Source organism: Homalodisca vitripennis, chromosome 5 (genome assembly GCF_021130785.1).
Source record: "Homalodisca vitripennis isolate AUS2020 chromosome 5, UT_GWSS_2.1, whole genome shotgun sequence".
Lineage (NCBI taxonomy): Eukaryota > Metazoa > Arthropoda > Insecta > Hemiptera > Cicadellidae > Homalodisca > Homalodisca vitripennis.
Genome location: NC_060211.1, coordinates 47,875,603 through 47,890,417, shown reverse-complemented (window position 1 = coordinate 47,890,417; position 14,815 = coordinate 47,875,603). Strand labels below are relative to the sequence as shown.

General features: G+C 33.1%; 1 protein-coding gene across 3 annotated transcripts in view; it reads left to right on the top strand.

Moving 5' to 3' along the window:
- Window positions 1–14,815, top strand: part of LOC124362111 (monocarboxylate transporter 6-like) — a 53,851-nt gene that overhangs the window by 17,585 nt on the left and 21,451 nt on the right. For all 3 annotated transcript variants that reach the window (XM_046816309.1, XM_046816308.1, XM_046816307.1), the window contains exons 6-8: window positions 4,281–4,535; window positions 7,948–8,025; window positions 8,204–8,348. In XM_046816309.1, the coding sequence (XP_046672265.1) occupies window positions 4,281–4,535; window positions 7,948–8,025; window positions 8,204–8,348 (478 nt within the window). The remainder of the gene's footprint in view (window positions 1–4,280; window positions 4,536–7,947; window positions 8,026–8,203; window positions 8,349–14,815) is intronic.

Below are 14,815 nucleotides of genomic sequence, written 5' to 3'. Positions count from 1 at the left end.
ATAACTAAGAAACAAATTTTTGTGATACAGTTCAAAGCTAAATTTTTTATAACTAAGCTTTAAAGGGTACCTAAATATAAAACTATGCATTTTAACTAAAATTAGCCATTTTATTTACAACAAAATTAAAATTTGTTTACAAAACTGACAATTTGATGATATATGATGTCATAATACCATAGACTGGAAAATTATATAAACTACCAATTATTACTCTATTTCTTGTCTTGTATATTATTTTGTCTTATAATTCGAACTTAACCTGTATACTAGTGGTTTATAATAGTATAATTTAAACTCAATGCAATTATAATTTAATAACTCAAGGGTCACTGGCCTGTGCGAGAATCTTATCAAACAGAGTAAGTGGGAGAGTCGATTACAGTACAAGGTCGATGATGCTGTTAAAACGTTTTACAGTCACATACAGGATTTTAACATAGGCTATCTCTAGTTCATATCCAACGTCCTACATTGTAACACTAGATAAAACAATTAAAGTGACAAAACACTATCATACGAAAAACAAAATTAACAATTAGACTATATTTCACAACAGATCAAGTGGTAACACATGCCACTGTCAGACAATGGATATGTTTGGTAATGGCTCTGTAGAACACTAAGGAAGAGGAAGGTGTGTGGAGCTAGACAAAAAGCCTCCCTCTTCTCCTCTGTTCTAGAATGTAGGTCATCTTAAAAGACTTCCTGGCAGCCAATATAATAGGTTTTTTGTGAACTGGAAAACTATCCAAGATACACAGTGTATTATTTTACAATTATATTTAGGTCAAAGTTTATCATTAGGATACACTGTCTACAGCTTGCAAAGGGTTAAGGTAGTTTTTATTTAAAAATTTTGTTTCAATAGGATTACATGAAAACAAAATTAAAAAGCTTTTATTGTAACATCTATATATATAAAAATGAATGTTTGTATGTTTGTCCTTTATGGAATCGTGAACTATTGGACCGATCATGATGAAAATTTGTACGTATATGTATTTTTCCACGGAGAAGGTTTATAAGCTATGCCCATCCCTTTCCCGATTCAGGATTCCGCCCCACTGGTTACAGAAATACCCATAAGAAATGCATTGCAGCAAACATATGTTAACGTCTTTTCAAATTTTTAATCAGCTGTTCTTTGTAAACATATATTACACTTATAGTTTTTAAAGCATAGAGTAAGCTTAAGAGAAACGACAAATTTTGTTTAAACTGTTTTTTGCAATCACTGTTAAACATAGACTTTACTATCCAGATAATACAATTCAAATTTGACGTAAAAATTCACCTTTAACTGCAATATTTATTTAATATAAACCATGATCATGCTTGATCAGAAGAGTAATGCAGATATCATAATTACTATCTTACGTTGGCTACAAATATAAAGAATGTTATAAAATCAACCTTAGTTGTTTTTTTTGACAGAAGTATGGTTCTCAAAACTCCGTGTGTACATATTCTCTCGATCGAGACAACAAAGCAAGCTCAATCGTGGCATCGGAGATATAACTTATTATAGTAAAAAAAAAATTTACTAAGTAATATAAGGACTTCGGTTCTTAAGATTTGCGTGCGAAGCCGTGGGTAACAGCTAGATAGAGGCAGGAATATGGTACATACCTTCATAATACGCCCAAGAGGCTCACGATGGAACGACTATCAATTATCTCAGCAATGTTTAGAATGTGATAGAAAAAGAATAAGTGAATATAGTGTACTGTTTTCAACGGGAAATTGCGTGCGAAGCCGCGGGCAACTTTTGCAAAAAATTATTGAAATGCGCAGCAAAGCGCGCCGGGCCCGCTAGTATGAAATAAAAGAACAGCAATTTTACCAAACCTGTACAAATAGCAAACAATAGTCTGGCACTTCTTAGTATGCTAATAAAAAAAATTACTAGCACTCACAAAGTTAAGAGCTAGTTTTATTCTGAAGAGAGACACAGCCAGTGAAAGCCGTTGATTAGTTTCAATCAATGTTTATAATACAATAGTTTATCAATTAGAGAAAGTGCTCTTTACACAATGTAAGCAATGTTCTTTATTCAATGGAGGTGTCATTGTCTTTCAGATTAGTTTAACCTGCTTCAAATGTACAGCACTACTTTTTACTAACTCTAAAGAATCATTGAGTTAAAATGGTAAAAAATCGTATATGTCTCTAGTCATATCCAAACTACAAGTTTTTGCAAAGCACATTTTCATGTAAAAAATGCTCTCAATCAACTCCTAGTACAGTACGTTATTATAGTTTTTCACTGATATTAACACATTGATTGTTTGTTTTTTATTTAATTTTCAATGTTTTTTTATTAACAATTATTGGCTGACCTTAAAAAAGACTATTACCCAGTTTTCAAAACTTATCTTCTGTTTTCTGTACGATATTTTTAGAAAAAATTTAGCTATGGCTTTAAAGTTTTGAAAAAAATCAGTGAAGACTATTACATGATAGGTATATATTTCTACCTTGTATTTTATACTTCTACCTTATATCACAGGATTTTTACTAGTCTACATACAGCCAGTTACGATAATTTACTGACACCATGAGTCAGCTACTTCGTTTTTGCTATTTTCCATTTTTCAAAATTACTTTTTAAAGTATAGTAAAGAAAGAACCGTCTAAAATAATAGGGTTACATGACTGTTGTTTTATAACTGTTTACATTATATAAAATAATGACAAAATTTATATTATAGACTATGCCGATAAGACACGCATTTTTGGCAAGCTATTTTTGCTTATTGTACATTAAAAACATATTTACTATAATATGTATCAGCTAATGTTATGTTTTTATTGTACATTAAAAACATATTTACTATAATAATAATAATATGTATCAGCTAAAATATTGGTACTTTAACACTATTTAGTAAAAATAAATGTAAACTTGAGCCATTCTAAAGAGCAGTAAACATCACATTTTATAATGTTAAAGCAATCGAGATTATCTGTGTCATTAACACTTTGAGTGCTGGCCCTAAATGACATGTAACTCTGTAGAATGCTGGGCGTTTTTGGTGGTTTTCAAAAATTTATTAAAAAAAAGTATTTAAGGTATGAGAAAAATACTTACATGCCTTAATTCAGCTTACTTTCGTCTTTCTTTTAACGTGAGATTGTTAGTGGTTATTTAAAAAACTACACATAAAATATGTTTTTTAAAAACATTTATTTTTAGAAAAAAAAATTATTTTTTGAGACAGTTTTTTTTATCTAACTTACTAAACTAAGCATATATACAATTATTTACAATGACCCATTTACAAATATAAACTGTCCTTTGAATAATACAAATCATGTTTTTATGTTTTGTAGTTTTTTGAGAAAAAACTATGCCGTCATATTGATGCGTCGGCATCACTTTCGCTGTCAGCACTGTTTTCAGCATCTGTAACATAATAATATACTATGTAAAATATGAGTATATTTTCATTTTATTCATAAGAATAGAATATAGTTGAATAGTTAATTTATTATAATACAAATTATAGTTTGATTCACGAAAACAATAACATAACCAAACTTTTAGACTGATGTTTATATGATAAATAGACTTACTTATTCTTACCTGAAGTATGTGTCTAATCTTCTTCCATTAAATCAGGATCAATGTCAGAATCGTCAAAAATACTATCTACACCAATAAAACTATCTTCATCTAATACATCACTGATCGCAACGTCGTTCAAGCTGCGAGAAGCCATGATTGCGACATCGACTGCCGGCTGCAACGAACGTCACGTCAGCGGCACGTAAACAACGCGACCGAAGTTACTTTGTCATTAACCTCATACAATACATCTGACGCTTTCTAGCGGTGAATTGTGTTACTAAAAACCCAAATAACATTGTAGAGTAGGCAAAACCCGTTTAAATACGGACAATGTAATATAATACCAATTGAAATGACAACCACGTAAAACTACGGGATTAGCATTCTTCGGAAGTTTCGCCGTTCCGTAAAATTACGGGATTAGCACTCTAAGTGTTAAAAGAGGCTGAACTAAATAAACAAAACATGTTAGGAGGTAATGACTAAAAGATAGAATGATTTGACCTCTATAAATTGGGACAAATAACTGCTTGAAATAGTTTTCACTGTTATTGATAGATCATGTATAAATATTCTCTACACAAAAACGTGGTTTTTACATGAAACAACTCCTGCAGAATGAGTTTATAGACTGAACTGTCACGTGAAACCACTCTGAAGGGTCAAGTAAGCAGGTAAATTTCCTACAAACGAACCTTTATTCCAGCCTTGGGCATCGGCTGGTCCATGGCATCATTTCACCTGGCACTGTCCACATACTTCGTGAAGAGACGAGGGATGGCCATGGGTATCGCGATGACTATCACTGGCCTGGGACCTGTCTTCATGCCCCTGGTCATCAGCTACTTGATGGGCCTGTTTGGTGCGAGAGGTACCACTCTGCTACTGTCCGGACTGGTGCTGCACTGTGTCCTGTGTGGCCAACTGCTGCAACCTATCAAGTGGCATCGGAAACGCATCGGTGAGTCCAGAGGATTTGGCTTCATTCATAATTTTTTTCTCTACCTACAGATTATGTCACTTTATAACAGTTAGAACATTTTACAGAGCAAAATATTTGTTTTTCAAGACATTTATTTTTACAAATGACTGTTTTGTTATAATTTTTGTAAAACAACCTTTAGTTATGCTTTTGACAGATTTTTCAAGTAAATGTCTTATCAGTTGGAAACCTAGTAATCTTTATAAGAATTTTACAAAGACTCAAATGCAGTGTGTAAGGTATTATATTTGACACCCTAAGATGGATCAGTTCAATGATCATGTATTGAAAGGTTGGGAGTACTTTTCTCTTCAGTCTAGAAAATTCTTCAACACGTGTTTGTGAAGTGAGAAGATAATGTTTGCTATCTTACAGCAAAGTTTATACGTTGATAAGATTAGTTTTTACATTGTCAGTGTCAAAGATCATATGTTAAAACTGACTGTCTCAAAAATGTGTGTTTTTCTTTCTACTGCTATAAATGATTCTTGACAGGTGTAATAAAATAATTGTGGCTATATTCTAAAATTTCATTCTGGTGAAAAACTATGGTACTCATCAGTTTACTATAAAAACCCTTCAGGTAAACAAAAACAGGATGGAAAGAAATACAGTCATAGTATTCTTGACTTGGAAAAAATATACCATATTGTTTGTAAACCAAAGTTAGGATTATTAAAGTTGTACAATTAATTTTTTGTTGGGTAATATTTCAAGTCCAAAATTACAGCCCCAATAACTTCCCTGAAAAAGTTTTTGATCTTTCCATGAAAAACTGTAATAAATACTTAATGTATCTTTTATATATATATATATATATATATATATAAATGACTAAAGCAGATGACCTAGATTCGAGACATATAGAAAGGCAGACAATATCACAAAACAAATTTTCATATCCTCCTCGGCACACAAGAGATATTGTCTCAGCCTCCTGAGTTATAGACTTTAATGGCGCTCAGCCAAATTCCATGTTTGATCATCCAACATCAGCTAATTCTTGTCTTTGTAGAAATAAAAAATTATGTGCAGTGGCGGATATAGGAACAAGTTTTTGGGGGGAGGCTGATAACCGGAGGGTCTGCGAGGAATGTAATAAATAAATATTAAGAATTGGCTGCCGGAACTCGCTCATGTTTTTAACCTTTCCAGCGTTATTGACGCGGATCCGCGGAGGGCCACTACAAGCTCAAAACGTTATTGCCGTGGATCCGCATTTTGCATTCTTTATTTTCTTACTGCTATGTTAGTTGAATATTTTGCTGCTAGATGGTTCTAGTAGTCATGCGACATACAGACGGGTTGCCCTGCCTCGAATTTTATTACAATGGGAGTGGCAGTGGCTTGTAATTGGCCAAACACTGTCTAGCGGGCGTGGCCCGCGCCTTTCACAAAGTCATTGACGGGAGCTCCTATCAAGGCATCTAGCCAGTTAGTGAGAAGCGTCCGGTACACGCATATATATTTCGGTTATCGCTAATTTTCTGTTGTGTCCTATTCTTTTTAAAGTAAATCATTCATATTATATACAGCAGTTTCCAGTATTTATTTAGTGTTTTTTGCCATTATTCGTGTGAATGGCAAATCTAGACGATTCGGAATTTGAAGATTTAGTAATTCTGAGCAATTACTTGGTCAACCCCAAACTTTTTCATATTTTACTACGGTCATAAGGATGTTATCAGAAAGCAAGAAACATAATTCAAACCCCCCAAGGCTGTCCTACAGGTTGCCGAGCGATAAGAAGGTTCAAAGTCCACGCGATAACAGTGGCTTGCGGGAGACGCGCGGAATGCCAGTTGTGACACTTTGTCTACTTTTGTATTTTTCTAATTTTATTGGTTTGTAATATAGTATATTTTTATCTATAAAACTGTGTTTCATTCCCCTACTTACTGAATAAATGATAAAAAATATTAGTGACAACTACACTGATATTCTACGATATTCTCAAAAGTTAAAAATTAGCCTAGGAAATCCAAAAAGGGCTAAACAAATTTTATTTACCTATTTTGACATACAGAAACGAAAATAAATTTAACTTTACACATTGGAAATTTAAAACAATTGTAACTTAATCAAGGATAAGATCCAATTTTTCATGACGCTTAAAGGGTTAAGCTACTTTGAAAATATATTAAAAAATTTATTTCGTTATTTATTTGAGTGAGTAATGCCTACACCAAATGTGCAACAGTTATAAGTAAAATAGTATATTTGTGTTTGTTTTTTTTAAGTAAACTGTTGTATGATTTAGCTACTGTAGTTATCAAGGTTTTGTTATAAAGCAGGCTATTTTTTTTATAATGGTGAACGTAGTTTTTGATTTTGTTGTTAACAAAAATACAATATCGTTAGAAGTAAGATTACATGAAAAAGTTGACTTTTATATGTTAAGTTTACAACACAAAATCAAGATTTTTTATTACATTCGCAAACTTGTGAAGAACTTCTTCGTTGCGTATTATAAAGCATCTGTGTATTGAAACAACACTAGCCCATTAAGCTTATTTTACGAAGTGGTATTTATCAAGTATTTTTTATAATGCCTTAAACTTGGAACTTCTCTCCATGCCTGCCACAGAAACAGGCAGAACTTTTAGCAGTGTTGGGGAAGAAATCTTGGACACATGTTTCAAGAGAGCTTACAGTTGACTTAGGAAGATTTCCAGATTTCTTTTAGCTCCACTTTTCTTTCCACAGCATAAACTCGCTTTGCACAAACTCTTTGTGTAACAAATCCTCTTCATAGAAATTTAAAGCAGGTTCCAATGCACAGAAATCAGTATTGACACAAAATTCTTGAAAGATGTTTGTAAGGATGCAACTGTTTCGTTGTGACACTCAAAGCATTCCTTCTGAGAATTGCAAAAATCGTCAAGGTAAGGTAAAAGTTCTGGTGAATTGGGAAGGTACTATAATGAAAGAGTGCTCTGAAATCAAATGTGGTCACCAACTTTGAGCACTGACTTTTTTTTACTGTATGACTAAGCTTAATCTCATTATGGTTATCCATAAAACCAATGTAAAAATATTTGCTAACGCTCAGTCAAGATATCGTACTGTAGACAGACAGACAGAATTGAACATTTTCCAGCCTCTCAAGTGATAGACTTCGCTAGTGCTCAGTCAATGATTTCATTTTATCCATGCATAGCGAATCATCATAGATGTTAAGATTGCTTAGTATAATTTACCATTACTCCATTCAAAAAAGGTTTCAGGTATCCATTATCAGTATTTATGTATTTTAAATCTCTATTAATACTAATGTGGATTGGTATTGCACTCTTTCCATCTCTAATGTCTATCAGTTACCCTTGTGGTTTTTTAAGTATATGTTTATATAAAACTTATATGTTTTATTTTAATAATTTTATTTTTTCAGTAATCAATGAAGCTAATGGTTCAGAAAAACAGCCAGATGAAGAAAAAGCAATGTTGAACGCAAACTCGGATGTTGATGGTATGTTTAAAATTATCTTCAAATGTTCCTAGGATATTTCTAATGATAAACTAATTTTATAAAATTGTTTGATAAATGACTGTAACTGAGTTGGATATACATGAAAACGGTAAAAGAAAGGGTTAATTGTGTTGTAAAGAGACTAACAGTGTGTAATTCGTGTGTTTGCGTTAGAAAGCAAGAAGAAGCAAACGTATCTCTGTGGAGGTGGAAGCTGAGTTAAATGGAGAGAAGAAAGATATAGAAATGAAAAATCTGGCAGCTCCTGAAGAACAAGAAGAAAATTTGCTTAAAGGAAGTGCAAGTGGAAAAGCAGAAAAAGCGTATGTAACTTTAAACAGATTGTAATCGTTCAAATGATTATAGTTTTGTTTTCTAGGTTTTGTCCATTGCAAGTCATTTTTTCCTAAGGAGTAGTATTTATCCTTTATATTAAACTAAATAGTACAATTTCTGGTTAACGTTTACATACCATTTAGATACATCATCCTGACTGTGACTAGTTTCAATATTGTCACACACTCACTATATACTGCTGAGTAAACAGTTAAACTAACTAGTACAATTTCTGTTTAACGTTTACCCTGACTGTGACTAGTTTCAATATTGTCACACACTCACTATATACTGCTGAGTAAACAGTTAAACTAACTAGTACAATTTCTGGTTAACGGTTACCCTGACTGTGACTAGTTTCAATATTGTCACACACTCACTATATACTGCTGAGTAAACAGTAAAACTAACTAGTAAAATTTCTGTTTAACGTTTACCCTGACTGTGACAAGTTTCAATATTGTCACACACTCACTATATACTGCTGAGTAAACAGTTAAACTAACTAGTATAATTTCTGTTTAACGTTTACCCTGACTGTGACAAGTTTCAATATTGTCACACACTCACTATATACTGCTGAGTAAACAGTTAAACTAACTAGTATAATTTCTGTTTAACGTTTACCCTGACTGTGACAAGTTTCAATATTGTCACACACTCACTATATACTGCTGAGTAAACAGTTAAACTAACTAGTACAATTTCTGGTTAACGGTTAACCCTGACTGTGACTAGTTTCAATATTGTCACACACTCACTATATACTGCTGAGTAAACAGTTAAACTAACTAGTACAATTTCTGGTTAACGTTTACCCTGACTGTGACTAGTTTCAATATTGTCACACACTCACTATATACTGCTGAGTAAACAGTTAAACTAACTAGTACAATTTCTGTTTAACGTTTACCCTGACTGTGACTAGTTTCAATATTGTCACACACTCACTATATACTGCTGAGTAAACAGTTAAACTAACTAGTACAATTTCTGTTTAACGTTTACCCTGACTGTGACTAGTTTCAATATTGTCACACACTCACTATATACTGCTGAGTAAACAGTTAAACTAACTAGTACAATTTCTGTTTAACGTTTACCCTGACTGTGACTAGTTTCAATATTGTCACACACTCACTATATACTGCTGAGTAAACAGTTAAACTAACTAGTACAATTTCTGTTTAACGTTTACCCTGACTGTGACTAGTTTCAATATTGTCACACACTCACTATATACTGCTGAGTAAACAGTTTAAACTAACTAGTACAATTTCTGTTTAACGTTTACCCTGACTGTGACTAGTTTCAATATTGTCACACACTCACTATATACTGCTGAGTAAACATTTAAACTAACTAGTACAATTTCTGTTTAACGTTTACCCTGACTGTGACTAGTTTCAATATTGTCGCACACTCACTATATACTGCTGAGTAAACAGTTAAACTAACTAGTACAATTTCTGTTTAACGTTTACCCTGACTGTGACTAGTTTCAATATTGTCACACACTCACTATATACTGCTGAGTAAACAGTTAAACTAACTAGTACAATTTCTGTTTAACGTTTACCCTGACTGTGACTAGTTTCAATATTGTCACACACTCACTATATACTGCTGAGTAAACAGTTAAACTAACTAGTACAATTTCTGTTTAACGTTTACCTGACTGTGACTAGTTTCAATATTGTCATTCACACACTCACTATATACCTGCTGAGTAAACAGGGGGGTTAAACTAAAACTAGTACAATTTCTGTTTTTAACGTTTACCCTGACTGTGACTAGTTTCAATATTGTCACACACATCACTATATACTGCTGAGTAAACACCTTAAACTAACTAGTACAATTATCTGGTTATCGTTTTACCCTGACTGTGGGACTAGTTTCAATATTGTCACACACTCCTATATACTGCTGAGAAAACAGTTAAACTAAGTGGTATAATTTCTGTTTAAACGTTTACCCTGACTGTGGACTAGTTTTCAATATTGTCACACACTCACTATATACTGCTGAGTAAACATTTAAACTAACTAGTACAATTTCTGTTTAACCGTTTTACCCTGACTGTGACTCAGTTTCAATATTTGTCACACAAAAATCCTCACTAATATACTGCCTGAGGAAACAATTAAACTAAGTAGTACAATTTCTGTTTAACGTTTACCCTGACTGTGACTAGTTTCAATATTGTCACACACTCACTATAAACTGCTGAGGAAACAATTAAACTAAGTAGTACAATTTCTGGTTAACGTTTACCCTGACTGTGGACTAGTTTCAATATTGTCACACACCCTCACTATAATATACTGCTGAGGAAAACAATTAAACTAAGTAGTACAATTTCTGGTTAAAATTTACCTTACTATGACTAGTTTCAATATTGTCACACACTCACGTATATACTGCTGAGTAAACAGTTAAACTAAAATAGTACAACTTTTGGTTAAACGGTTACCCTGACTGTGACTAGTTTCAATATTGTCACACACTCACTATTATACTGCTGAGTAAACAGTTTAAACTAACTAGTACAATTTCTGTTTACGTTTTACCCTATGACTGTGACTAGTTTCAATATTGTCACACACTCACTATATACTCGCTGAGAGGAAACAGTTAAACTAAGTAGTACAATTTTCTGTTTAACGTTTACCCTGACTGTGACTAGTTTCAATATTGTCGCACACTCACTATATACTGCTGAGTAAACAGTTAAATAAACTAACTAGTACAAATTTCTGTTTAACGTTTACCCTGACTGTGACTAGTTTCAATATTGTCGCAACTTCACTATTATACTGCTGAGTAAACAGTTAAACTAACTAGTAAGTTCAGATTGTCTGTTTAACGTTTACCCTGACTGTGACGTAGTTTCAATATATGTCACACACTCATATATACTGCTGAGTAAACAGTTTAAACTAACTAGTACAATTTCCTGGTTTAACGTTTACCCTGACTGTGACTAGTTTCAATATTGTCACACACACACTCACTATATACTGCTGAGTTAAACAGTTAAACTGAACTAGTACAATTCTGTTTTAACGTTTACCCCTGAGGACTTGTTGACTAGTTTCAATATTGTCCAACACACTCCACTATATACTGTGAGTAAACAGTTTTAAACTAACTAGTACAATTTCCTGTTTAACGTTTACCCTGACTGTGACTAGTTTCAATATTGTCACACACTCACTATATACTGACTGAGTAAACACTTAAACTAACTAGTACAATTTCTGGTTAAACGTTTACCCTGACTGTGTGACTAGTTTCAATATTGTCACACACTCACTATATACTGCTGAGAAAACAGTTAAACTAAGTGGTATAATTTCTGTTTATACGTTTACCTGACTGTTGACTAGTTTCAATATTGTCACACACCACTTCACTATATACTGCTGTGTAAACATTTAAAACATAACTAGTACAATTTCTGTTTAACGTTTACCCTGACTGTGACTAGTTTCAATATTGTCACACACTCACTTTATACTGCTGAGGAAACAATTAAACTATAGTAGTACAATTTTCTGTTTGTAAACGTTTACCGCTGACTGTGACTAGTTTCAAATTATTGTCACACACTAACTATACTTACTGCTGAGGAAACAATTAAACTAAGTAGTACAATTTCTGGTTAACGTTTACCCTGACTGTGACTAGTTTCAACTATTGTCACACAACACTATATACTGCTGAGGAAACACAATTAAACAAAAAATAAGTAGTACAATTTCTGGTTAACATTTACCCTTACTATGGACTAGTTTCAATTATTGTCACACACTCACTATATACTGCTGAGTAAACAGTTAAACTAAATAGTACAATTTCCTGGTTAACGGTTATACCCTGACTGTGACTAGTTTCAATATTGTCACACAGCTCACTATATACTGCTGAGTAAACAGTTAAACTAACTAGTGGACAATTTCTGTTTAACGTTTACCCTGACTGTGACTAGTTTCAATATTGTCACACACTCAACTATATACTGCTGAGGAAACAGTTAAACTAAGTAGTACATTTCTGTTTAACGTTTACCTGACTGTGACTAGTTTCAATATTGTCACACACTCACTATATTACTGCTGAGTAAACAGTTAAACTAACAAGTACAATTTCTGTTTAACGTTTACCCTGACTGTGTACTAGTTTCAATATTGTCACACACACTCTCTATATAACTGCTGAGTAAACAGTTAAACTAACTAGTACAATTTCTGTTTAACGTTTTACCCTGATGTGACTAATTTCAATATTGTCACACACTTACTATATACTGCTGAGTAAACAGTTAAACTAACTAGTACAATTTATCTGTTTTTTTTTATAGGTACAATTTCTGTTGAAAGTTTAGCCTGAATGTGACTAATTTCAATATTGTCACACACTCACTATATACTGCTGAGTAAACAGTTAAACTAACTAGTACAATTTCTGTTTAACGTTTACCCTGAATGTGACTAATTTCAATATTGTCACACACTCACTATATACTGCTGAGTAAACAGTTAAACTAACTAGTACAATTTCTGTTTAACGTTTACCCTGAATGTGACTAATTTCAATATTGTCACACACTCACTATATACTGCTGAGTAAACAGTTAAACTAACTAGTACAATTTCTGTTTAACGTTTACCCTGAATGTGACTAATTTCAATATTGTCACACACTCACTATATACTGCTGAGTAAACAGTTAAACTAACTAGTACAATTTCTGGTTAACGTTTACCCTGAATGTGACTAGTTTCAATATTGTCACACACTCACTATATACTGCTGAGTAAACAGTTAAACTATAGGATGTTAAACTATTGCTGATACACATAAAACATGGCTGACTGCCAACATTCTCAGTAAAAGTGCTCTCAAGAAACAGTAAAATAGTGATGGTTTTAGGTTCAATCAACAAATAACCTCTAATCAGCACCTTACCTGGAGTACTGTGAGTCCATACACTAAAAAACTTATCACTTACAACACAAGATAAGTGAAATACTTAACTTATTAAAACACTTGCCACAAGCTGACCTAATTTTTTGAAGTAAGCACATTTCATTTTAACAATCCAGATTGTGACAGTAATATTTTCAAATGAACTGAACTCCCATTACCATCTAGGATTTCTGAGAAACTAAAGAGACAAATTTTAATATATTTTATAAAGTAATTAACACTATTAAAAATCACCAAATCTGGTGTGACGTCATAACCAACTCAATGCTGCTAGATACGTCAACTTCCAACACTACACCAGTAGACCAATAGGAGACAGACAGACAGCTAGAGCAAGTGTGTCAAGCAGACGAGAGCAGTAACCTCACCTGCTGACTGTGTGTCTGCTGATAACTGACCTCAGACATCTGCTCGCTATTCATTGCATGGCCACCAATGAAACTGTTTGCTTTACCATAACTTGAACTTCTCTTTCAAAAATAATTCATTTTTGTTACTCATATCTTTCTTACTACTGTACACAAAAATGCCCACAAAATATCCATGCGGTAACTGTGGCATTGGAGTTAGATTTTCAGGTATAAAATGTACAAGTTCTTGCAAAAATTGGTACCATGCAGGATGTCAAAATGTCATAGAAAAGAACCTGAAAAAATGGACTTCCCAGGAAATTGGGAAATGGCAATGCATAAATTGCAGAGCAGAAAATCAGCCTCACCTATCCGAACAAGTATTACCTGAATCACTCTCTTTCAATAGCTCTGATACCATCCAAGAACTAAAAATTAACTTAATTGAAAATAATTTTCTAGAAAATTCGAACAGTCAAGAGGATAAACTAGAAATGGCTGCAAAAATAGGATCAGCGTTAGTAGAAGAAAATGAACTCTTAAAAGAAGAAACACTCAAGCTAAAGACCAAACTGAGCATCATGGAGGAAAGATTTGAAGAAATAGAAAATGAAGAAAAGAAATACATAGACAAAATAGAAAACCTTTTACAGCTAAATGCAGACGTTGAAGCTCAACTCACTAAAGAGAAAAAACTTCGCCAAGAAGCGCAATTTATCTATGAGGAACATGACCTAAAACTAAGTCAACTTATTGATGGCTATGTAAAAAGAATAGCGGAGCTTGAAAAAACTATCTCAACACTGCAAAAGAAAACTGAAAATCAAGAAACTAAGTCTGCCACTTTTCAAGATTCTATGACGCAAACTTCCCCTCCTACCGAAATAATTAAAGATAGTCCCTCATCCCTCCTACTTGAAATGTCAGGTATCAAAACAAAACTTGATCGGATAGAGATAGCTATTAATAACCTAGCTATTAATACTTTAACTTCAGGAGACAGCCAAACCTGCAATGAAAAACTGTTTAAAACCTTGACAGAATGTAACTCACACCTGACTTCAGGAGCCAGCCAAACCTGCAAACAAAAACTGGAGAACCCTTTGATAG